This window comes from Charadrius vociferus, unplaced genomic scaffold, assembly GCF_000708025.1.
Source record: "Charadrius vociferus isolate BGI_N301 unplaced genomic scaffold, ASM70802v2 scaffold54, whole genome shotgun sequence".
Classification (NCBI taxonomy): domain Eukaryota; kingdom Metazoa; phylum Chordata; class Aves; order Charadriiformes; family Charadriidae; genus Charadrius; species Charadrius vociferus.
The window spans coordinates 1,618,626-1,644,335 of record NW_009648350.1 but is presented as its reverse complement, the minus strand read 5'-3'; the positions used below and the strand labels follow the sequence as shown (position 1 = coordinate 1,644,335).

The 25,710-nt window shown below is 48.3% G+C and overlaps 1 protein-coding gene across 1 annotated transcript in view; it reads right to left on the bottom strand.

Annotated features, from left to right (window-relative positions):
- Positions 1 to 25,710, bottom strand: part of CAMKK1 (calcium/calmodulin-dependent protein kinase kinase 1, alpha) — a 61,097-nt gene that overhangs the window by 22,845 nt on the left and 12,542 nt on the right. Inside the window, exons 3-8 of the mRNA XM_009885110.1 lie at positions 25,559 to 25,612; positions 17,735 to 17,786; positions 17,023 to 17,156; positions 16,390 to 16,426; positions 13,920 to 13,941; positions 11,843 to 11,931 (exon numbers count right to left, since the gene is read on the bottom strand). Coding sequence (XP_009883412.1) covers positions 11,843 to 11,931; positions 13,920 to 13,941; positions 16,390 to 16,426; positions 17,023 to 17,156; positions 17,735 to 17,786; positions 25,559 to 25,612 — 388 coding nt within the window. The remainder of the gene's footprint in view (positions 1 to 11,842; positions 11,932 to 13,919; positions 13,942 to 16,389; positions 16,427 to 17,022; positions 17,157 to 17,734; positions 17,787 to 25,558; positions 25,613 to 25,710) is intronic.

Sequence of the window (25,710 nt, the reverse complement as noted above, 5' to 3'; positions counted from 1 at the left end):
GCCTACCACTAATGATATCCTCCAGACTGCTAATGACTGCAGTGAAGGGACAGCCACACAACCCATGGAGTCACCCAAGGGGAGCAGGTGACAGCCACAGTCAAACACAATCACAAATTAACCCTCTAATTTTACCAGCCCAAAGCATCTGGGAGCAAGTTCCTTCCCTCTGTAGACATAAGAGCAGCAGGTAGGAAAGGCAGCTTTGTTAGGATTGCTATTCAGTGTCACTGGAAGCCAGGACCAGAGGTCCCAGAAACAAAACACTCGTCCTGTCCTTGGGATTAAGGACACTTTGTGACACAGCCACTAGCGAACAGGAGCAGGGCTGCATCAGGCACAGCAGAGAAGGAAAGCACTTCCAACACAAATAAAACCTGAAATGTGCATTCAAGGAACATAAACAAGATACCTGTATCACCACACCTCAACTTGCTCCATGAGTGTTTGGGGATTTTCTTTTAAACCAACCCATGACCTCCCCTTAGTTCTCACCATGGGGAAGTGGGAACCCCTAAGCTGAGTCCCTGCCTTCCAGAGGGAACTTTCAGCTACTCCGTGTCCTACTCAAAGAGACTGGCCACAACAAGGCATTGGGTATTTTGCTTCCAACATTACAGAAACAGTCACAAAACAGGCAGATGTCGGCTCCAGCAAGACTGCCCTGAAATCCACACCGTCCAGCCACAGGGATGTAGGTGCTGGATGCACACAGCCTTGGGAAGGACCATTCCATCGGTGCTCCCCTCCCAGGACCTTTGTGCCACACACAAGGTGGATATCAACAGCCAAAACCCACTCATTCCCATGCAAATGTACCTGTCTGCTTCCCTCCCAAGGTTAAAATTGATGCTGAGCTGGCCAAAGCTGAAGCTGCTTTGGCAAACTGACAAAATGGTCCCACAAATTGCTTTTACATGGAAAGGATTTTGCTCTTACAGCAGAGGTCAGCAGCTCTCTGGAACAACTTCCCTGGGCTCAGAGATGCTCTACACTTTCTGTGCTGACAGACCAGACTCAAAGAATAGATCAATACCTCTTCATAATGAAAATAAAACCATGTAAGATATTACAGAACCGTTAGGAGGAATCTGATTCTGCAGCGCTCCGTTAAATTCAGTTTTATTGGAGCCATCTTTCACTTCAGTGGAAAGGTAACAGCATTTCAAGCCTATTTGCATCAGAGTAACAATCCCATGGATTTCTAAAGCATCATCTAGGCAAAGATCCCAAAGCACATCAGAAATGTGTGTGCTAAACTTCACAGCCACTCTACGAATGAAGCAGGCAGGACAGGTGAGGGCCCACATACAACATTTTCATCACAACTTGTGTTAGAAAGCCTGACCAGGCCCATCTGAAGTTGGACTTAGTCAAACCCTGGAGCCCCAGGGTGCTCAGAAACAAGGGAAATCACGCCTAAAAGTCTAGACTGTTTCCTGACTTTGGGCATGGAGCGCAGGCACTTTAGAAAAGCTTGCTGAAGACTGATGGTGTGTGGTGGAGAGATACAACCTCGGAGGAGGTTTCAGAGCACTCAGGGTGCGAGCAACAGTTGGGAAAGGACCATCTTCCTCTGTCCTCGATTTCAGACAGAGCCTCTAGCAGGTATAATGCACCTACTGCCCACAGCAGCTGAGATGAACCCGTATTCAGGTGTTCAAATTTGAGCCCACGTGAAACAACTACCCAAAATAAAAGGTCTCCTTGAAAATTTAGCTTTTCAGGGCTTTGTTTTGTTTCTTCATTACGATGTACTTTAATTCTGTTGGCATTAGCAGCATGGATACAATAGTTTGTGTGTTTATGTACACAACAGTAATCCAGAGTTTCTCAGAGCAATGAGGATGTGCGGTGTGCCATGCGGAGACTGCCCACTTCTCTTGCTTTCACACCTTCCCAACAGGGGCAGGAAAAAAAGCACCTGCAGCTCCATGAAAAGCTGCCTGTGACCTTGCAGCTGGTTCTTACAGCAGACCTTGTCCCAGGATGGACTCTCTGAAAGCCTCCACAGCAGCACACCTGGATTAGTCACATCCTTTCAACAGTTTCAGGCAGCCTGTACCCACTTCTCTCAATTCCATCAGCACCGCAAACGTGGTTTCTCATCCTTGGACCTAGACAACAAGACAGTGTCTTTAAACGCCAAGAGGCTGTCACAACTGCCTGATGGTACTCTGCCATCCAGATGCCTTCAAGCCTGCAAACCCTCCGGGAGCTAACTGTCCAGGAAATGGGCAACTAGCTTGTACTTCCAGGTCACAAAACATGTCCTTTTTGGGCATTGCTTTGGCACATGCTGAACATCATCTCTGTGAAAAGCCAGCGGGTGACGTAGGAATGGTATTAAAAGACAGCATAGGCTTACGTGCCTCTGAACTGGGGTCAGCATCCCTGCAGAACCAAGCTTGCGATAGTCAGAGCCAAATTATTTCAATAACTACAAAATGAAATCCTTGCAGAAAGCCAGTATTCTAAGTATCATCACTGCTGTTAGCACGCACATTGCCCCTGAGAGGATCTCACCACTCAGCTGTACCCCAGTCGCTCGGGAAGGTATGGGGCAGGGCTGAGGTCCTGGAGCAACACAGCTGTAAAACTATGCTGTGGCTTAGAGATCCTGCAGCACTTGTATCACAAAGCGGCATTCAGGCAGGGGTGAATCCTCAGTGGCTGTGGTACAGCAGATGGGGCTGGAGAAAAGGGCAGATTTTGAGAAGGATCTCTGCTGCTAGGCCAGCGGGCTCCTGCCTGTGTGTGCAGCACAGCCCTGCCTGGGCTCTCCAGAGGTCCCCTGCTGCTCTGCCTCCCCATTCCGTCACTGCTCCTTAGCAAAGCCCCACTGAGCACGTAATTTCTTTCTGTTCAGTCCCTTAGCTGCCTTTGGTGGGACAAGCCAGCTTTTTTCACAATGTGCAACTCGTTTCACAAATGCTCTTCATTTCTAGATACTGCAGACTATTCGGAGACTAAATAGGCTTTCCTTTTCATTCAGAAGCAAACGCCTGGGAACTGTCTGACTAGATTAACAGCCAGTGAAGACCAAGAGGGAGCAAGGATAGGAGTGCCAGAAAGACAGATTGTTCCTTGGTCCTTTTAAAAGAAATGTACCTTTCACTGCATTCCCTTCCGGAAACCTTAGAGCACCAACACGTTAATATTAACTTGCTAAAAGCCCATTTAAAAATTATACATGTAAAACTTCGCACCACACTGACACATACTGCTATTTACTGAGGCTGATGCTGAATTATACCTGATTAAAAACAGAATCCCATTCCCATTCAAGGGCAAAAACAATCCATACGGTGCTACTGCAGAGTCTGCTTAGTATTACTCACATCACCCCTGTAGCAAAAATGATTTAACACCCTCCCAAGGAAAACGCTGCACCACCAACCAGAGCTTAAACCAGAAGCCTGCTCTTTGAAGCCTCTGTACTTGTCCACAATGCTCCACTGATAAAGAGCAGGAGGACGTGGGTGAAGGAGGTTGTGCAAGGGGAACACCTTCCCTCCCATGCTCAGCTCATTGCAGGGGTTTCATGTAGCAGCTGGGGCGAGGATCCCAGCTCCAATTTTCTCAGCTCTGGTCACCACTTTGCCACTCTCTTGCTGCATCCATCAAAACTCTGCCACTTGAATATGTTGCTTCAGCCCAGGTTTTACAAAGGGGGACCCCAACACCCAGCACTGCCCAGCCCTTCAGAAGACTTCAGCTTCCATTTGTGGTCCATCTTCAGCAACCTGCTGCCCACCATGCTCCTGGCAGAAGGGATAAGGTATGGGATACTGCTGGTAGGAAGCAATCGGGAAGAGGATGGAGACATAGCCTTGCCAAAGGCTTTTACATTTGTCCTCCAGCCCACGAGTGCACCATATATCACTGGTCACAGAGGACATGCAGAGCTTCCTACCACAGCTACACACATGCCAGTGATCAAGGGACCAGTGGGAAACTGGGGAACAGGGTACATGCAGCAAGTACTGTGCAGTCTGTGCCCTGGGATACATTGAACCTCAAGCACAATCACATAACTGCATCGAAAAACAACAACCACCACCCCCCCCCACTGCCTGATCCTTCTTAAGAGGCTCTAGCATCTCTCCCCAATCTGCTCCAACAGCAAATTACTCTTATACAAAGTCCTCATCGATCAGTATCGGCAACACCTGCAGCTACATGAAAGGTTTTTTATTTATTATTTTTATCATTTAACTAGAGCTCTGCAAGTGATAAAACACAAGCCAGCCCCTCTTCCCCTGGTGGTGTCATTTATAACAGCCAGCATCTCGCAGCTGTAGTTGCAGTTGAGACCCCCCACCGCCTCCGTTTTGAGCAGCTCTGAATTTGCACAGGCAAGAGGCAGGAGCAGGTCTCCATTCCACACTTGGGAATGGAGGCACAGATGGATCTAGTAGCTCGCTGGGAGTCACAGGAGAGCATGCAGCAGCTCCATCAGACTGGTGTCCTAACTCTGTTGGCCCACGCCAACATGAGGTCTGAGGAACTCAGCTTTGTCAAGAGCCAGCCAGATCAAACCCATCTACACCACTGATGCTTGAAAGCACCTAATCTGGGCTTGTGTTGCAGTAGCTATTCTTCAGAATACACAAGCCTGTGTTGACTCAGCTGTTGCTTAAATTTCCTTTTAAGATAATGGAAATTATACTCACATATCGATGATCAAGTAGATTAAGGCTTATCTCAGAAAAGCCAGTTTTCATCTGCACATCAGGCACTTTGTTATTACTCTAGGCTTAGCGTACCAGGCTCCAGAGCATTGCAGGCATTCATACAGACACCCTGCAGAGAACTGTTCCTGGAAAGGTAACTTCCCAACAGCTTTAGCTTCAACCCCATAGCTCATACAGATGAGACAAGCATTCCTCTCAGGAGGGGACCGGAATTGCCACCCTTAGTTTCCCTAGACACAGTTGCAGTAGGGAAATTGTGCCTTTTCTACAGAGAATGCAGGAAATAACATTTTTTTTCTTCCTTTCGGCCACACTGACAGCAATTGTTTCAGCTTCTCACGAGCCAGATAAAATACGGAGCTTGCAGCTAAACAGCAGAAGGGACAGCTGCTGTGCTTCATCTTGACTGTGCAAGTCAGCAGGGTTTTCCCCTGGGTCAAGCTTGCGTGTGTGTTCTGTGCTAAGTGTCTGCTCCTGGCTAGTGTCACAGCCAGGCTACCTGCTTAGACAGACCTTTTGTTTGCTAATTCTTATTCCTAACTTAGGCTCCTACTAAACAAATCTACTTGCGTTCCAATCCTAAAACCAAACTGATACACCTGCCTGGCATATCCCTCGTGTCTTTTGATGGAGTACGCTTCTCTCACCGCCTCTCCTGCAGCTCCCACATATGTCTCCCTCCACTGGAGAAGAGCTGAAGGTATCTACTACTTGTGTTGAACCAAACATCTGCTCACAATAAAGAAAACGTTTCTGGCCAGGAGACAGCAACCTGACACTGGAAGAAAATCCTCCTGTCACACGCTTCACCTGGTACTGGTTTCCACTGTTCATCTGCCAAAGCAAACTGGCACGACACCAAGTTCACCTTTACTCAGCAAACCCATTTACTGTGCAGTTATTAAATATAAGTCACCACTGAGTCAATCCAGAAGGAAATTTTACTGCCTTCAAGTCAAATCTGTATTCAGGTATCACCATGTCCAGGATATCAGAAATAGAACAGCAGAATATCTGTCTTTGCCCAGCAAACCTGTAAGCTTTGTTGCGGGGGGTGAGGGGAGGAATGCATCAACTCCTGCAGTATTTTCAGCCACATTTACTGTAGAAGATAACTCTGAAATACTGTTGTGCCCTCAATTAATAAGGCTTGGGGGGCTCCAGGACTGCTAGCTTTTTCTAACAGGTGATGAAAGGAGTGGAAGGACACTTGGCACAGACACTCTGCAGCCTTGAAAAGCCATCCCTGAAGTAAGATGTGTTTGAGGTCTATAAATCAAGGGTGGCACAGAGAGGGCACAATTGTTCCTAAATCACTCCTGTCAGCTGAAACCTGCATGACCAGACTCAACCCCAAATGGGAACTGCACCCCACAGTACGTAACTAGGAGGCAGCAGACAAAGATTTACACAAGTTTAAAAAGGGACTGGACAAATGAACGGAACAAGAGGCTGTTACATAAAGACACAGCCTTTGACTGAGGGAACGCCTGAGCCACCGATCTCAGCGTGCTGGAAGCCATCTCGTAGGGCGCATGGACAGGTGCCCGCCTGGCCAGTGCTGCTGGAGGGTCCCAGCTCCGATGCACCCTGGGCTGACCTGCAGCTGCCTGGTTCTGCAGGGGAGCACTGTACTCACCTCCAGCTTTCAGGATTGTCTCCTGCCACAACCGTTAATTCCTTTGGTGACTATTCACTATCCAGCACATCTATTTCTGCTGAGTATCATTGGGAAAGCAATGTTTGCCTTACTAGAAGGGAGACTGAAGCTTAAATAACCCCAGATAAGCACGACTAGAGGGAAGTTACAAGCGGAAAGGGAGGCAATTGCGCACATCCCCAATTCACAGCGATGCTTAGGCACATGCTTTAGTTAATGACACAAATGATCCAGCAAAACTTTTCCATCCAAAGCACTTAAGTACATTCTGAAATTACCTCTCCAGTGGTACTTACAACACACAGACAACAGCCTGCCTCCCCAGTTCACGAGGGGGCGTGCAATGCCATCAGTGCTGGGGAAGTCTTGCAAGCAGAAGGAAAAGTACTTTCCTTCATAGAGCCCATTTCACCACGACGAAAATTAAAGTTCACATGTGCTTAAATGACTCCTGAAGTTCAGATTTAAGCCCAGATTTAGGACAGGCATACGAAAACAGAACAGGAGAACTGTTAATATTGCCACACTTAAGCTTAAAATATTTTCCCAGCAGTTCTGGGACCAGAGGAAGGGATACTGTAGCATGGACAGATCTCCCTGGCTCTCAGACATTGAACCTGCCTCTGGTTCTTCATTGCTCAATGAAGAAGGCAGGGACTGTGCATGTGTCAAACCACACTTCCCAGTAATAAACATACTAAACCCAGAGACCCACTCAAAAGCAGTCGACAAGGCAAGGTGGCACTGTGCTACTGCCTGGATGAGGAAGCTCTCAGCTCTCTCCAGGGAATCTGTCCCTGCCTCCCACCATGCCCAAGCTTCCCACCTGGCACAGGGAGTTTCTGCTCTCATCAAACTGACCACTGCCTTCCTTCAAAGACTTCTCCCCAGAGCCAGCCCTCTCGCAGGAGGCCTCCACCCCAGGCAAGCACCATGAATAACCAGTGGCATCCAGTCCCCACAAACACACAGCAGCCATAGACCACATGCCACCACCAGTAATTTAAAAGGTCAGCCCGTGTCTCCCATCAGCTTGGCTCCTGCATCCCCTTCCTGCTCACCACGTACTATTCACACCGAGGGCAGCACACTGGCCTGGATTAACGCCTTGCAGGCTCCCACAGGAATCCAGTTTGCAACTTCTAATTTAATAAAACCCAACCAGCAATGATGCATTTGCTGCTGAGATGACTGCGAGCTTCAAGCAGCTGCATGGTTATTGAGTCTCCCAAATTACATAACAATTATGTATGCTTACATTAAAATTACCTTGCAATCGCTAGATTGCCTGGCAACACTTCTCCTTCAGCATGCACAAACGGTGCACTTTTCCTCTGTAATTACATAATAATTGCCATGCATTTGCCCAGCAGTTCTGAGAGAACACCATTTTTAACTTTCATTCGCTAATAAAATAAGTGGTTACTCAATAGCCCAAAATAAAGCGTCCTATTGTTCCTGTTGTTGGGAGTGCTTGGGCATCCTATAATTTATTACCCTGTTTCACTCCCTCTTGCTAGGACTACCCACACTTTACTTTTTTTTTCCTCCTTTTTCACTACCTTCTAAAATTAAAGTTTCCTCTAAGCAGGAGCTGTTACACCAGCAGCATCCAGCACATCAAAGCTTGGATCTCCCAGCTGAGGCATACAGGTTCTGGTATAATATGAATGCTAATGAGAATATAAAAAGCTGCAGTCTTCACCCTTCAAACTCTACTGAAAAAAGTCTTGTGCTTCCCATTCATATATATATTTCCACTGATTTCCTGGGGTGACCTGACTGATTTTGGCAGCACCTGGAAAACTTCTGGACCATCAGACTTGCAAACATTGATTTCATTCCCACCCACTGGCTTTGGACAAACAAAATGAGGTGGTATTGCATTTCAACGTGGAGATGGACCAGGGCACTGCAAGTCACCTTCCACCTTGGCAATGTCCATCACACTCAGACTTGTTCTCAGCAGGTGTTTGAAACCAGGTGAGTCTTCAACAAAAGCCTTGTAGAAGTGGGGGGTTTGCTCTGGCTCCAAGGAGCTGTTGAGCTCACAGAGACCTCCGGAGATTGACAAAATGAAGGCAGACGTGGCTCAATGCACTACTGCAGCATACTGCACGAGTTTGACACAGCTACATGTCAGCTTTTTGCAAGCACACTTGAAACAATTCCTTCCGGTTTGTGAAAGAGGCAGGTATTTATTTCCTAAGGTTGAAACAGCTAGAAAAAAATCTCACCTCGGACTAAACAGGGAAGGTGACATGGCTGTCTCACACGTCTGACCTTTCAGTTTGCACTGCTCATTGACTGGCGATGACAATCACTTGCTCAAGCATCCTTGTCTCTCCCTGCTGGCTGCTCTGCCTTCAGATTTGCCACCAAAACTGTGTGTTTGCACTGCCAAAGTAAGTCAGGTTTATAAAAGGTTGCCATGCCCGAGAGACGCCAAGCTAACCTAGATCAGCCTCCAGGAACCTGGCACAGTGCAGTTACCCCTGCTGTCAGGTCAACACAGCAATAACCTCACGGATGGTGGGGACAAGCTGCTGGATGGAAGAGGAGCCAAAGCAAAGGCCACCTATGCCAGCACCCTGTCTTCTGCTGGGGTCAATAGCTTGGGGAAAAGCATCAGGCAGAGAGATGTAACACCTTCAGTACCCACACTCCCTGCTTTAGACAGCCCGATGGCAAACTCTGCCTGCTCCTTATATTTCATTGTCCTTCATGCTTTTGTCTACTACAGACTTGTCTCATCACTTTGAGCCCATTTAGTTCTGGCACCTACTATCTCCTCTAGCTATGAACATCACAGTTTAATTACATGCTCCATGAAAGAATAATTCCTCCTGGTTTAAACTTGCTACCTGATTATTTTCTTTGCTATGCCTCAGTTCTTGCTTTTTCAGAGAATTTCATTCCCTGTTCACCACCTACCTGACACTTGGGATTTTATAAGCCTCTATCATATCACCCCTTTGGTCTTATCTCTGTACATAAGACGTTCTATCTGTGCATAGAAGATGTTCCAGGACCACCGTGATCATCCTTCTCAGGCTTTTCTCAGTTTTAGAGAGCCGTTTCTAAGACAGGCTGAGCCAAGTTGTGCAAAATATTCAAGATACTCCTTGCCTGTACCTAAGAACTCTTACAAATCCAAATAACTGTATGATGGCATTTTCTGTTTTCTTCTCTATTTCATTCTCAGTAATTCTCCAAATCTTGTTAGCTTTGTTGATTGTCACTAAGTAAAGGGCTGGCATTTCCAAGAGAACTATCCAGAACAAAGTCTGAGTGAGAACAGCTAATTTAGAGCCTGTCACGATGTATGTATTTTTAGTGTTGTTTCTCCCCCACATGTATTATGCTGCAGTCAGCAACATGGATTTTTATCCACCATTCTATCATACCATCCCTTGCTATCATGGCATCTTCCTGCCAGTCTTTGCAGTCAGTTCTAAGAATTACTATCTTGAATAATTAAATGTCATCACCAATCTCTCTTTTTGTACTCTACCCTTTTTCTGGTCATTTAGGAATATATTGAACAACCCTGGCCACATTATGGATTCCTGTTTAACTGCACTAGTGACTTTTCTCCATTGTGAAGGTTGTATTCCTACTTTCTTGATTGTCTAGTTATTAATCCACAAAAGTCCATCCAACCAAAAAGACTTACGAGCTTCTTTATGAGCTACTGTTAATGGATCTAATCAAAAGTTATTTGGCAATTGAAACACAACGGAGTAACAGGATCACCTTATCTACCTGTTTGTTGTCTCCTCTGGAAAACTAGAAGATCTGTGAGGCATGAACTGCCTCTGCAAAAGCTGTATTGACTCTTCCTCCTCCTATTCAGCCATCCAACCATGGTCAATTCTTTAGTGCATCAACATGCAGAGAAAGCAGTCTATGACAAGATCACTAAACTTTATAGAAGGCAGTCTACAAGAAGGACAGCAGAATCAAACATGCACAGAGAGAAATGCAGCTCACCAGCAGTTCATCGGACAACACATCCAGCTGGTACACAAGCAGTAACTGCAAACCAGCCAGCTCAGGGGTACCTCCATGCTACACAGGTCCCTGGTAGCACCCTGTGCATGAACTGCTCCAGTGCAAGGAGCAGCACTGGGGAGTGAAGGCAGAGACCTTCTGCTGGTAAAGGGAGAGAAGAAGCCCAGGCTAATGTGGGTAAGCAACAGGGGATCCGAGTTAATGCCTTCTGACTTGGTGACAACGGTGTATGAGGCCCATAAGGAGTGGGAATGTGTAGTGTAATATGTTTAGACACAGCATGGGAGTAATGGCAGCTACCAGTGCCACACCACATCAAAGCACCAGGCTCTCTGACCCACACCCTTCTGCATGGTACAGATGTGTCTTGCACTCATAAGTGCCCAGCTCTACTGTGCTCGCTACTTTCAGAGATCTATCTTACAGAAAAGAAAGCAACCAGCTATTCTACAGGCATCCTCCCACTGCAGACACAGGTCAGAAGAGAAGCCCAGCCACGAAGCCTGCAGCACAAGGTCTGTTGATAAGCAGTGAGCAAAATGCACCATCCAAGAGCCTCACATCCTCTGCTGTGGAGAGTGAGAGGTTACACAGACATGCCAGCTCTGCTCAGAGTCCACAAGGGGAAACACCAGCCAGCCCTGGCTGCTCTGCAGGGCCCACACTCACAAGATGCCAGCACACAGACCACTGTACCTTGTGTCCTCAAATCCTCCCACTCTGGCCAGGTTGATGCCAGCAGAGACATGTCAGCTACAACGGGGCCAGAAAAATCCCTGCTGTCATTTACACATTTACATTGTGGCCTCTTTGTACTCTTCAGGACAGGCGCTCAGCAAAGAATCTGGCCTCAGCCACACAGAGAAGACTTACTAAAAACCAGCAATGATAATCAAATAGGCTGCAAACAGGAACCATGCCATTGGAGTCTCTGGATGGAGCCTGGAAACACTCTCGAGCCACCACCTCCCTGGGAGGGCACAGCAGCACTAGGCTCTTGTCATACCACAGCCCTGAGTGATGAGGAGTCACTGACACTGATGCTGCGGAGGGAGCTGACACGGGCAGAGGCCCTCCCAGTGCCACTTGCCAGCTCTCCCCATGACCAGCACTTGCCCTGCTTAGCTGGAGATGGCAATTTGTTCCAGCTGAAGCTAACTGACTCAGTCTGTGCAAACACCCATTTTCTGGCTCTGCTACTGACTTCAAAGACACTCTCCAAAAGGAGATAAAAGACAAAGAAGCCACTATTTTCCTAATGACCTTTCTAAGGAACTCCTGCTCCTGGCAACTGTGATACTGCCCGTGTAAATTTGAGCTGAGCCGGGGCCACCACCAACTGCCAACCCCATCACATGCAATTAGAGAGGACTTCACTTGCTTGACTCACAGCCCACCAGCTTCTCCCCAGCTGAGCAGGAGGCCAACACACACGCTCTGCAAAGCTGCTGTCAGTGCTGGTGGTACTCACAGTACTCGATGCCCAAGACGATATCTCTGAAGTAGAGCCGAGCCTGCTCCTCACTGAAGGGCTGGTCACTCGGTACCTCCATGACAGGCCTGTTGGGAGGAGGGAGAGTAACTAAGTACTTTGCAGGATGGCAGTAACACTCCTTGCTGGAGGAGTTTCACATTCTCCATCACCATGTCCCCAGCATCGTGGGCCAGGCTCCCAAAAGGTTCCAGGTGCTGTGACACAGGACAGAGGCACAGCCATTCTTTCTGGATGCAGTGATGCCTACATTAGTGAGCTCGGCTAGCGGTGACAGGTGGCTTTGCACAGTCTCTGAGCCAGCATGAGCCACAGAGCCCTCACCAACACCATAATTAACTGCTGCTGTCTGCACAAAATAGGCAAACACTTCATTCACTGAGAGTCCTAATGGGAAAAGCGTAGTGAAAGAACAAAACTGGATCTGGCCTTTGGTTTCTTGCTAAAGCTGCTCATGGCTGTGAGCACCAGCATCACCAGGAGGTACCAGGCAGCAGTGGGAGAGAGTGCCCGTTGCTGAGCACTGTATGTCATACCTGCTGAGGCTCAGTCCTGAAGCAACATCAGTGTGCAGCTAGTCTAAACCAAGGCAGAATCTAGACATGAACCACTGGCTCAAAGGTTAAGTGGGAATATTTCCAGTGCATTGTGCTAAACTGCTTTGAAAACCTATTTTGCTGTTCAGGGTTCAGCCACCACCAGAACTCAGCCATTCAGCCCTAAACAGCCAAGGTTACCTGGTCAGCTTCTCCTCTCCTTTCCTTTGTATGCCGCCATTGCTGAGAGATGTACAGTATCCTCTAAAAGCCCCTCTTCTGCCTGTGCCTGCTGAAAGCTGAGGGCAAAGAGGCTGTAAGAGCTAGTCAGCATCTTCTGTTCCCCAGCAGATGAACGGCAGGAGCTAAGGACTTCACTGCACTGGGGGTTAATCCTGCTTGTGCTCCGCAGCTTGACCTTGCATTTGGACATACACCCACTGACTCAAGCTGGATTTAAGGGAGTGCTCCTGAGACACCATCCTTGCAAGCCAAACCCTGGATGAGCATAGCCCGTTGCCAAAACCAGGCTCTGAGGCTCTTCCACTCAGCCCCCAGCAGCAAATCCTTCTTGCAGCATTTCTCTCTCCTCCCTTGCTGTCATTTGATTGATGACCTTCATCTCCCATTTGCATTTTTCTGCCACTGCCTTCCCTCCCTCTTCCTGCACATTTTTCTGCTGCTGAAATCAGGGAGAAATAATGTGAACAGCAGGACTGGCAGAGCCACTAATGGAGTCTAATTGCCTTCTGCTAGAGGCAGACAGGCTGTGCTCAGCTGAGCTCCATGTTCCCTGGCCACAGCTGATTACAGGAGCTTTTTTTTTTTCCTCCCCCTCTCCTACAGGATAGTCATCAGCCTGGTCACCAGGGAGACTGGGGAGCCTCTCACCAGCAACCCACTGGAGCTGGCAGCCTGCAAGAGGCTTGTTCATGGGGCCAGAGAGAAAAATAAGCCCTTTGAGAATCTCCCCCATCCTGGGCGCAGTTCTCCTGACCTCACTGTGACTCTGCAGAGCTCCAGAATCAGCACAGGTGTAGCAAAAAGCAGTGAAGAGACTCCCACCACTTTATCACTTCTCCTGCTATGGACAAACATGCCAATAAAAGAGCCTCCCGCAATATGTTAGTGCTAGGGGCAAAATAAGGCAGCAGGTGGCAAGTAAATCTGAATGCAGCCACATACTTCTTATGCCAGAGGAAGCCACGATGCGGCTGTCACCCCAGCAGAGTATTCCTATTAAAACTTTTTCTTCCAGGCACCTGATGGGGAATTGGCATCAAATTTGTTTTCCAGATCAAAGCCTGACACCAGGACATGTCCTCCCAGCCCATTACTATTCACCACATCATTCCAGGCTGTAACAGTACAAAGGCAACTACAGCTGGATTTTGCCTCCTCTGCACTTGCCTGCAGATAGCTGTTTGACCCACTGTACATATCAAACCTCCATTTCACCTAGGAAGCTTATGATGAACACCACAAATTTCAACACAAGGGATCCCAGAAGGGCTACTTACCCTTTCCTCAGGAGGTCAAACACTGCAAGAAAAGGAAATCAAACCATGAATGAATCAGAAGAGCGGACTGGGCTTACTTGTTTTTTTAGCACCTACAAAAACACATCCATTCCCATACCTGCAGAATCAATGTATCTCCACTCACTTCTCTTCCCTCACCCATCACAAGGACACCAGAGGATGCAAAATGAAAATATTCATCTCTTTAGCCAAGACAAATATCCCCACCCCCTGCCAACTCCACACAGGGAAACAGCGGGTGATAATTTATCAACCACGTTGCTGCTGCTCCTGGTGTCAGCCCTTGCCGATTTGAGCCCTATCGTATTCAGTACCTTCAGGGAGGGTGTTTGGTGTGATATTTCTGCTAAATTGCTGATACTGAACGAGATGCTGTAAGAACATGTTGCTCTATTTGTGCTGTGTCAATCAGCAGCACAGCTACATGGCTGTCAGAGGTAAATGCTCCCTGGCAGGAGCAATTGGAAAGGATTTGTTGGTGTGAGTTGAGGTTTGTAGAGCACGTGAGTTTTTGTGTCTGATTAGGGGGTTAAATGGGGGCTTGCTGCAGCATCAGTTAGTGGCAATGTGTTTTTCTGATCTTGCCTTTGACCTGTTCTGCAAATAGAAATATCTGCCTTTGTCCAGTAGGAGAGCTCTTTCCTCATGAATTACTAAGGGATTTCTTGCACTTCCCAAGAAATCCAAGCAGATCACCCTCCCCAAAGCACCCGGCAGCCCTGCTTACAGCTGCTATGTTAGACAAGCTGAAGGTACAAAGCCAGCCCACATCAGCTCATCTTGCTCTCCAGGTTGAAGAAGCTGCAGCTTGTGACAGCATTTAATTATTCAACCATCTTGCACTATTGCAGATTGCTCCATTTTCTATCAGCACCCTCCATACTCATTGGGAAGAAAACAGGGTACATGGCAGAGTGCATTTACAGCAGTACTTAACGCCAGCAGTAATTAGCAGAGAGCAAAGTCCACTTTCTCTAGTTTTGCTTTGCCATGGGGAGCATTTCAGGAAGGAGAATGGTGCAGTTATCCCTGGCTGGGTCAGCAGCAGGAGGGAGGAAACCCACTTAGAGAAGGCTCAATCCTGAGCAGTGCTGAGCACCAGCAGCTTCCCCTTGCTGCTGCGGGAACTGCAGAGGCAGCAACTTGATTTGCCTGCATCGCTCTGCCTGAACCACTCACGGGATCCCCAGCAGAGCAAAGGGGAGCAAAGATGTGATGGGGCATGGACAAAGATGTGATGGGCACTGCTTGCTCTTGGACCCCCAGTGGGACCAAAAGATTTCCTACTTGTCCTGCTGCTATTGCTGCCATTTGTGGGACTGTTATCTTGCTCCACAGGCAGAGCTTGGTTTTGGTTTGGGTGGTTTTTTTTTTTTCTCTCCTCCTTTTCTGCAGCTTTTTTGACTTCCTCATGCATTTATTTTCATTCAACAAAAAAAGCTTGCTACCTCATCTCTCCCCTTCTCTCCATCCCCAGGAGCTCAGGCCTTTAACCAGTGGCCTCAGCCACCCTCCCCACTACATGCATGCCTGCCTGGGCTGCTACTTTGCAATGCTGCCAGAGTGCCACTGGGGCTTCAGCCTTTCAAAGGCAAATAGCTTCATTTGCTAGGCAGAGTCCCCTTTCACAGGCAGCTTCAAAAGCATCCCATAATTATTTCATGAGAAGCAGTCTTTGAGCCTGTCTCATCAGGAAACATTACAGGGAAGCAGAGATCTAATAGGGTTAGATGTCCCCCTTCTCTGGCCCATCTCAGAGGGCACCTCAGTGCCTCCCAGGCCTGTGCCTCCAGGTTTTGCCCAAACGGGGATTAGGCTGTGGCTGGTACTTCCAAGGTTTGGGGGAGAAGAAGACAAAAATGGGTGGAAATTCCTCACCCTCTGCATAAACACACAGCCAGCTACATCCTCCCACCTGAGCACCCCATGGCAGAGTCTGGGCTCAGAGGCCAGAGGCAGGAGTGCTGCTGTCTTAGGAGGTCCTGAGGCTCAGCAGGGTGGTTGCTGTGTCTGCAGGGGTCACATGGGACACCCTGAGACAAAACTGCTTTCCAGAGTCGCTACCACTATCCACAGCCTACAGGAGGAGTCTGGAGAGACCAACCTCATACCAGGAAGACGAGAAACCATCCTGCACCCTTTCCTTCTCTCCTGACTCTAGGACTGGAACTGACATACAAAGGGGAGGGCAGAGCCACTGTCACGTCCTTTTAGTGTCCCCATGGCAAGGAGATGTGCACAGCTGTACTAAGATACAAGGCTACCTTACCCTTTGCAAGGGGCCTTTTCATCCCAGCTGCCTTTAGGTGTTTAACTAATCAGAAGAAAGTAAGTCTGCTGAAGTTGGTAAAAGTTTTCTCCTGGTTTTGACCCCAAGCCCTGGTATGTGTTACTTGCATCACTAGGTCTAAGGCCAGGCTGTTCTGTTAGCATATAATGACTCACATACCCATGTACAAGTTGTCCTCTGCAGGATCATCAAGGACCTGTAATTGACAATGGAAAGGTAAGGGGAAAAAAAGACAGCAGGAAAAAAAAAAAAGGATTTTTAAATCAAATAACATTTTACTGCTCCTTGTACACTGTGCTGAGCTGCAGAGCTTTGCGAACGACTTAGGCTAATATTTAGAGATTCCTGCAGAGAGAGGGGCTTTGAAGGACACAGGTTTTCCTGTCTTCAGAAAAGTCTAGGCTTCTTCCTGTATTTGGAGAAACAGCCTACCAGTAAAGGTGCTCCTTGTCCTAATCTGGCCTCAGCCAATATTGAAAATGGCACCAAAGCTTTGCACTTGTGCACCTTCCCAGGCTTGTCTACACACACGTTTCACTGCTCAAAGCTTGCTGCTATTTCTACCAGCACAAGCCAGCTGCCTTCTGTTGGGCACCAGCCCAAAGCGCGGGATAAGTATGTCAGTTTGTCATACGTAATTGGCACAATCTTGATTGGAATCACCAGCCTAGTTTTCTGAACAACCATTTTAAACCAATTTTGGCTGAAGTAGGAGCAGTTGAAGAAAGATCCTTTTATTGCAATACAAACCAGGCTCGTTTCAGTATAGCTTAGGGTGGAGAAGCGGCTCACCTCTATCAGCTTAACGATGTTGACATGGTCCAGTTTCTTTAAGATGGCTATTTCCTGATAGACTCTGTCCAGCGGTGCCATGGGTTTTGGCTGCTCTCCAGAGGATGCTTTTGACCCTCTGGGAGGAGGCCGACCTGCAATTGTGATAACATGGTGAAGAAAAACTAGTTTTTCAGCAGTGCCCGGCACACAGGAGTAAGAAGCCACTGGCCCCTCTGCAAAATACCTCCAGCTATTCTAGAAGATCTTGTCACCTTGTTATCATCCCAAAGCATTACAGTCTCCATCCAAAATTGAGGTTTCCAAGCCCCATTCAGAGGAGCTCCGGCTAGCTTCCCAGCCTGGTCTGTTTGCCAGGTCCCACGTCCCTGTCACTAGAGCCAGGTGCCATCTAAGGGGGTAGAATAGCCCCTGGGAGGAAGGGATCTACCCTGCCTAACTTCCAGCACTTAATTAGGTTTCCTAGATGGTGAACAGGGAAGAGCTAGCACTTCAAAGACTCAGAAAATCAAAGCCAGGAACCTCATTACCAAGTGCATTGAATTTCCCTGTGGTTGTGCCTGCCCCTTCACTACCCACTGCCTTTTAAACCAGCCCCTAACTACTGGGGCAGCTTTCAAATGAGGCCGAGTTCCACAGTCCTTGCGGACAACATTCCTACAGAGAGATTTGGCTGGCTGAGGACAACAGGTAGACTATGTGAGATACCCACGTGGAAATCCATACTGCTTCAAGAGCTTCTTTTTGGAGAGGACTTTCATAGCCTGAAGGAAGAAAAAGCAGTGTTAAAACTGAACACGAGTCAAAGTGCTCATTGCTGTGACCTGGGAGCATGCTGGGCATCAGGGACTGGCTCAGGTCTGTTCCTTAACCTAGAGAAGTAGTCTCTTGCTTAGCGGTGGCCACAACACACACACACGCTGACCCAGGCTTTCCTAAAGGCACTGCTAGCTATTTGTTTCATTCATCTTTTAATCATGAAAAAAGGCTTTGATTTATTTTAAATTGGACAAAGAAAAAGGAGCCTAATTTCTGCATTTGGGGCAGGAGCTTGAGGGAGGAAGTGGGTTCCTCTAGCTGATCTTTATGCACCTGCTGCTTTGGATGATGCGATGGCCATGCTGCAAGTCAGAGCCACTTCAAGGCTGCTCTACCTTATGTTTTGCTTTGACAGAGGGTCTAGGAAGCAAAAGCGCTGGAGTGTCACGGTCATACAGCTAAGACCCTTGCAACCTACATCACAGACTTGGAATAGAGCAAGGACACAGCCCTTCATCAGCTCTGTGCTGCCTCAGGAGGCCTTTTCTATGCCCAGAGGCTATTTTTGCCCCATAAACCCCTTCCATGCTGCCAGAGCAATGAAGAGTACCTGCAGTGTGATCCAGCACCATGCCCAAGACCATAAACAAGATACTTCATAGGCATCCATCCCTGCACCATCAGAAACAGCAAAGCCACATCTGTGCAGGAGCACGGTGAAGGCACAGAGAGGGAAGTGGGCTTTTGCCAACAGCTTCCCTCCCTTCTCACACCCAATCGTATGCTGGCACTGTTGCGAACCCAGGCAGATGAGGTGTGGGAGAGGGTCAGGGCAATTTTCCCTGCCATCCAATTGGCATTAGCATAGTGGCAAAAGGCAGTCAGAGTTTAATAAACAGTCTCTGTGCCTCCATCTGCTCTGTGCCTTAATAACCTTTTTGAGGGCCACTCAAACAGCCCCAAGTGGCCCAGCAGATAAATATTTCATGAGAAACCAGCTCATGGTACAATTTGCTTAGGAAAACAGTCTATGCCCCCAGGAGCTGGGATGGTCACTCACTCCTTCCCCTAGAATGGGTAGTTACTCCTATTAATTAAGCATCCAAATCTGTAATTCACACTGGAGTGACCCCTGTGAAATATAATTAACCAAGGACTCCCGCAGGACATAGTCAAATGCCAAGGAATTTTACATTAATACCACAAAGGCAGGCTGTCTGCACAATACTTGTTTTTAACACATACACCAGGAACAGGTCACCAAAACCATTTCAGCAAGCTCCTTCCTGAGCTGTTTTTCCTGGCAGCAATGCCACTGCACACCCCAGGATCTTCACCTCCAGTCAGTGCTCCCGCTGCAGCCAGGTTCATGGCTCACTGAAAGGATTGTTATTTTTGGTACTGATCCAGTGAAATCCTCTGGATTTGCACCCGTGTAATTGAGAAGAGACACTGTGTAGTTCTCAATCCTGCCTGACAGCTCCCAAGACAACTGTTGGAAACGACAGTGTTGAGAGACAGACTCAGAAGTGCTTATCTTTTACTTAGCACAGTGCTGTGTCCAATATGGACAGCCAAATGATTCATGGTCTGCTGAAAGAGGATCCAAGATGTGCACAACCACTTCCAAGGACGGCCAGGAGTAAGCCTACACTCCCCACTTATATCTCTCCATAATGAAAGTTATGGGAAAAAAAAATAATCAAAGGAGTTGGTAGACCTATTTCTCTTTCAACCATCGCCAGCCTGGGAGGAGGAGGGTCCCCTTGCTCTAATCTCACCTTGAGTCTGCCCATCTCCCTGCCATCTGGCAAGGAGCTTTTATAAAAGAAGAAACAGAAGATGCAGTTTGCTGCTGAAAGCTCCCAAGTTGCTTCAATGCTTGGGAAACGCAGCCTGAGGAACTGAACAACTGCCACCAGCCATGCTCACATCAGGCTAGTTCTTCCTGGAGCAGGCTCTGGGGAGAGGCTGGAGGGAGCAGGAAGATAGAGAGGAGCAACAAAGACAATAATTGGTCTCAGGGACAGAAACAGGGAACAAAAACTACTGCTGTCACCCAAACTCCTTGAAGGATGCTATGAGGGGTGATGGGGAGACGAGTGGGGGTTACTGTACCATAAGTGAGCTGACTGTAAACCACCTCTACTGCTGTGGAAGAAGCACCAGGACGTGCTTATACCAACTTCAAAGCACCAGTATCTGCTACTATGCAAGCAGGTCTGGATCAGAAGAGAGAACCTGTCCCACTGCGCTTTCAAACACAAACAGGGGACAAAGAGCAAACCTCATCATGGAATGGGCCAGAGCCACTTAATTATCACAAGAGCAGAGACAAGAGCACATGGCAGTGAGGCCTCACGTTAATTACAGCGTGAGCTGGCAGGACAAGGCTTCCTCGCTGAATTGTAGCTGCGCATAATGGAAGCAATGCAGGGATGCTTCAGCAAACCTCTCCTCCCGGGCTCACATGCATGAAAGAGCCAAAGACAGTTGTACTCGCAGGCAGAGCTAATTACCCAGATAATGCCTTTCTGATAAAGAACCAGCTCAGAGCCAAGCCAAGGGATTTTCCTTTTGCACTGGCAAGCATTGCTTCAGCTTCCTCAGGAAAAGACTGAGCCTGGAGATTTCCTCCACACATGCCCTTGCATCCACCTTCCTTCTGACTATTCACACATCAACACGGGTCATGACATTTTCCTTTGAGAGGCAGCGGGAACCATGTGCTTTCCTTTGATGTACATTTATTATTTAAGTTTACTGCTCTCCTCCTAGCAACCCTGCAGCTGGAAACCACAGGGAAGCTGCTTTGTGAGGACATATGAGGGAAAGGAGTTCCCAGGTTTATGGGGAGGAAGGATGCCTGGGACGCTGCAGCTTTCAAAACAGCCAGGCCTCCAGCCCACATCCCGTTCCTGGTAATGACAACAGCAAAATGGCCATTATTTGGGGGAGGAAGCATGATAAAAAGGATCAAGCCAATGGAACTTACCACTTTGTGATGCTCTCACAGCACATAGGATGTCATTTTATTTGGTAAGAGAGAGACTTGCCTTGCAAGGGACCTAAACCCATGGAAGGGCAGAAGACCTATGCACAGTCCCTGCCTGCAGCTCCCGGGGTGGGGATGTTGCTCAAAGGTCACTACTAACCACTTAAATGCTCTGCTAGCGCATGACAGCATCCTGTGGGAGGGCTGAGCAGACCAGAGAGCTCTTCCAGCCCTTTCTCATCTGTCCTGTCTGACAGTGACATCCCTCAAATCAAGTGGCTAAGAGGGAAGCTATGCACTGAAAGGAAATCCTAAACCACACAGGCTTAGCTGTCATGCTCCTAAAATCCTGCTCCTGCATTTGTCACATTTTGTCCCAGACATCATTTGTCACGTCAGCAGCAGAATCACATCGGCAGGCTGTGCCCCATCCACACTGACACCACAGCAATGATGCTTTCCCAGAGCAGCTATGCTTGCCTGCCTCCAGCCATCTCCTGGAGGCTCCTGCTCTTACCTGGGGTGACCCTGCTGCAACCCCGCTGCTGAACAGCACAGGGTATTAAAGTAAACCAGAGGTCATTTCCCTGGTCCTCACTGCATCAGAGAGCAGCTGGCAGTGGATCAGTAGCCGTTATGTGAGCAAGAGGATGAGAAACACAGGAGCCATGCCTTCCCTTCCCGCCTGGATGGCAACCAAAGTGGATTCTCCAGGGGCTATAAAGTTCAAGGCTTGCTGCTGGCCACCTTCTCCTCAGCAGCAGCACTTTGTTTACCCGTCTCTTTTCATAAGCTTGGAAGAAATTTCTCCCCATCATTGACAGTTGGTAGAAAACAGCCCTTCATGCAAAGGTTGTTAGGTACAAACAGAGGCAGAGAGCACAATCACACAAATCTTGTTTCTTAGGAAACCAGATTAAAAAAGAAAAAAAAAAAACAAAACAAAGAGAAACCCACTGACAACCTACAATGCTATTGCTTTTGTCCAGAAGTAGCATAACAAATGTCCATCATAACCACTTTTCTTTGCAAGCTGATTTAGAGATTGAAAATAGGAAGGAGACACGACCCGAGGCATCACAGAATCAAATTCCATCAGCACAATGACTCCAAACTAGATCTCTGCCTGGACACATTTGCCTTTGCTTTTTATTTGCTGCTTTTTCACAGAGCTTGGCTTTTCTTCCTTCCCGCCCCTAACCCTAGTCACTGTCAAAGCATCTCCTGCAAACGGAGACACTGAAACCTTTCCAGCTGTAAATGGTTCCCTGGCAGAGCCCCACAAATGCTGCTGTAACAGCTTCACATGCCCCAGGAGCAAGGACTGAACACAGGACAGGGACCTCTGCTCTGGGAGCCAGCTCCGCACCCCCATCCGGTCTCCTCCTTGGAGGCAGCACTGGGTCACATACTTAGTGCTGAAAGTTCAATTTCCTCGGTCTAATACATTCCCTGCATCCACTGATGTAAGTCAGCACATTTTCACAGCCCTCCACAGCACTGTGATTGTTCACAGCAATGAAGGATAAAGCTCTTGGAAGCACTTGCTCATCTTTAATGGAAGGTAAGAAAACCCACAAAGTAAATACAACCCATCTACATTTTCCCCCAAATGTGGTGATTAGCTTTTTTTTTCCTTGAGAGTTTTTCCTAATTCTAGGCCAGCTCTAAAACTCATTAAAGCAAGAGAAATCTTTCTTTTTGCTTTGACAGGAGCTAGATTCAGCTTCTGGTACCTATAAACTCTGCCTTTACTAGGAGAGCTAGTCAAGGGTCCCATGCCTCAGGAGGAATCAGGAGTCACTCTGAATTATACTAAAAAAATAAACTATTTCTGCCTTCTTTAAAGGTTTGCTCCTTTTTATTGCAGCATGCCAGCTTAAAGAAAATAAAGAAGGCAACAACACCCTGGCCTCATGCTAAAACACTGCACATGCAAATCGGTTATTAGGGACTGCTCACTAAAGACCAACCAAGGGCTGATTTCCTCCAATTATCTGTTATTGCTTTTTACTACTGAGACAAAAACAACCCTCCAGAGCTAAATTTGGGGGAAAATAAATACAGAGAAAAGGACCTCCCCAACTGTCAGAACTGCAATTGTTTCTACTAACTGCTGGTAACACGCAGTTGCATTAGGTAACCCCCCCAGCAGGTCGGGGTGCATTGCTGCAACGTGGCCTCAGACGGAGGTGATAAGCAGAGGAGCATGAAAGTTACCTCAGCGCTGGCAGTGCACACGGGTCAGACGCACCGGGAGGCACGGGGAGCTAAGCAACCATTAGCCAGTTACGCAATGTGCTATTTCTCTGAAGCTTTAAAGTCTGCCAGCTCCTGAACTGTTTTAATGTCTTAGAAAAGTGGACGTCTCTCCATCGCGGCTGGAAAACACAAGCATGGGCACCTGGAAGGATTAGGGGTGACAGGCTGTCTCTGCATGTGACTGCAGCTGGGGAAGGGGGAAAGCTCCCACTGTCCCAGCCAAAAGGGTTGCAAGCACATGAATAGCATCACAGCCTTTTGGCAGCAGTGCAGCCATCTGCCCTCTCCTCTCCCATATGCCAACATCCACTGCAGTGAAACACAGGCAAACACTGCTGATGGCCCCGCTCTGGTCCCATCTCTCCACCTGCTGCAGCACACCACACACCTCCCGGGATCACCTTCACAGCCCCAGGGTCCCAGCTCAGATCTGGTTCAGACCCTGCCTCAACTGCTGCAACAGGAGGATTGGGGTGAGCGTGTCCCTGCAATACTGGTGGTAATGGGCTCTGCACACCCTGTCCCTCTTCGGGCAGCAAGGCTGAAACAGTGCCCAGGCATGGGAGCCATTCTCAGGCTGCAGTAGCTTTAAAGTGTTTGCTTAGATTAGAAAAAGAAATGGAGATTAAGTGGGGATTAACTAACACACACCAGGCTAACCTGGACACCGGCTTTCACTTTTGGGTTTGATTTGACCAGCTAAATCTACATCCATGGCGTTAATCTACATCCAAACCATAGACAAGAATGCAGCGATGTTAACCTAAACCCAGCTCTCTCCTGCTGAGCTGTGACAGCCACCCAGCCCACCCTGGGCAGCCTGCAGCACAGCATCAGGATTCCCAGAACAAAAGGGCAGCACCAAAACAGAAAGAGCACAGTTTAAAGCAAAAATATTTTCAGCTGGAAAAAAGTGTGATGTGATGTGTTCCCAGTCAGTGCCACTGGTCCTGGCACTGCCTAAGCTGTCAGGACAGATGGATCAGGGAAGCCACAGCTGGCACCATCGCTCTCTGCACAACAAACCCATCCTGCTGTAGGGCACAGGAGGGAGGACTTGGAGGGCAGCAGAGAAAGGGAGCCACTGGAAATAGCAACTGCTCCGGTGCAGTGAGTGAGTCAGCTTGGAAAGGACAGGAGATGGAAAGAATTGTGGTTCCTTTGCTTGGCCAGCTCCAGTGCACCTTGTCCAGATTTTTGCCTCATCTCTTCCATCCTTCATTTCAAGACATTTCTCCTGCGATTTCATGCTTGCTGGAAGCACGGAAGGGCTAATGAACACTAAGAGGCATACAATTCCACCCAGCCTCTCCAACCTAACATGTCACTTGTAAATCCAAGAGTCAGGGAAGAAAAGCTAGCTGGTAAGCAGCAGGGAATGAGCACACCTTACATCTCCACGGCATATTCTTATACATCTTTGTACCAAGACCAACAGCTCTGTGCAGTGGGACAGGGAGCTGCACACAAGTCTGCCCAGGTGCTCCGATGGGCCCATTTTCACCCACAAGGCCACTCCATCGCAGCAGCAAGAACAAGACCCCTCTCACCAAACACAGTACGGAGCAGCAGCTGAAGCCCAGGGCCAGACTGGCAGGGCTGCATTGAGCGCAGTGGGGTTTGGGTTCAACAGCACTGCAACCACCCAGCTCTGCTCAGCACGTACCTGCCCTGGGATCCACCAGAAACTGCTGAAAGGTGTTTCCAGAAGCCTTCAGGCACAGCCACACACAGCAAGGCAGTTTTCCTTTTGCCAGCTGTCCAACTCCTGCCCTCAGCGTGAACAAAACATGCCACAGGGCAAGCCCAGGGACATGAGCACACCTGCAGTCAGATTTTGCAGGAATCCCAGCTGGGATGGTTGGGATTCACTTGCCTCTCAAAGGGGAGCAACAGGAAAGGAACCTTCAGCATAAGCAGCCTTTTGGAAACTGAAATCCTCCAACTCTTGCTTCAGCTCAGCAAAGGGTTTAAAAGCCAAGGTTTGCCTTCTGGCCTGTACCCTCGACCCCACGACCTGACAACAAAGTCCTGTTCAGTGTACGGGGAGGCATCCCGCAAGGGGGTAAGATGCAGGGGAACCAGGCACTGCCCAGCTGGGCTGTGCTGTTCAGCATCTTTCTGATCAACGCCCCCATTTCCTTACAAAACATGCCTGCTCATTCCAGGCCGATCTTCCAAGGCACAGCAGGTGCTGAATACCACCACCCACATGCCTCTAATTTCAGGTGACCTGCTTCATAGCTAGAAAATGTCAAGACAAATCAGTGATATGCTTCTGCAGCCTGCCTCCAAGATCCCCACCTGTTATATACAGTGGCCCACCCGATTTCCCTCCCATTTGGCACCACACACAACCAGCGGCTCCATCCCCAGCAGGGAGGTTCAATTCCTTGCATGCTACCAGAATCAGAAATGCATATGTTAAAAGCAGCAAGGCAGAGGGAACCCAGCTCTCAGAGGACACAGGGGAATGAGAAGCAGTGGCAGCAGTGAAGAGCGGAGGAGAGGGACACTTACGTAATACTTGTCGTCGTTCTCATTGTAGGCCAGTTTCACAACACCGTAGGAACCCTAAAAATAAACACAAATTGCACAGTCATTTCAGCAGCTTCACCTCAACTCCTTGCTGCTCAAGGCTGGGAGACCATGATCTTAACACAGGGGGGGGG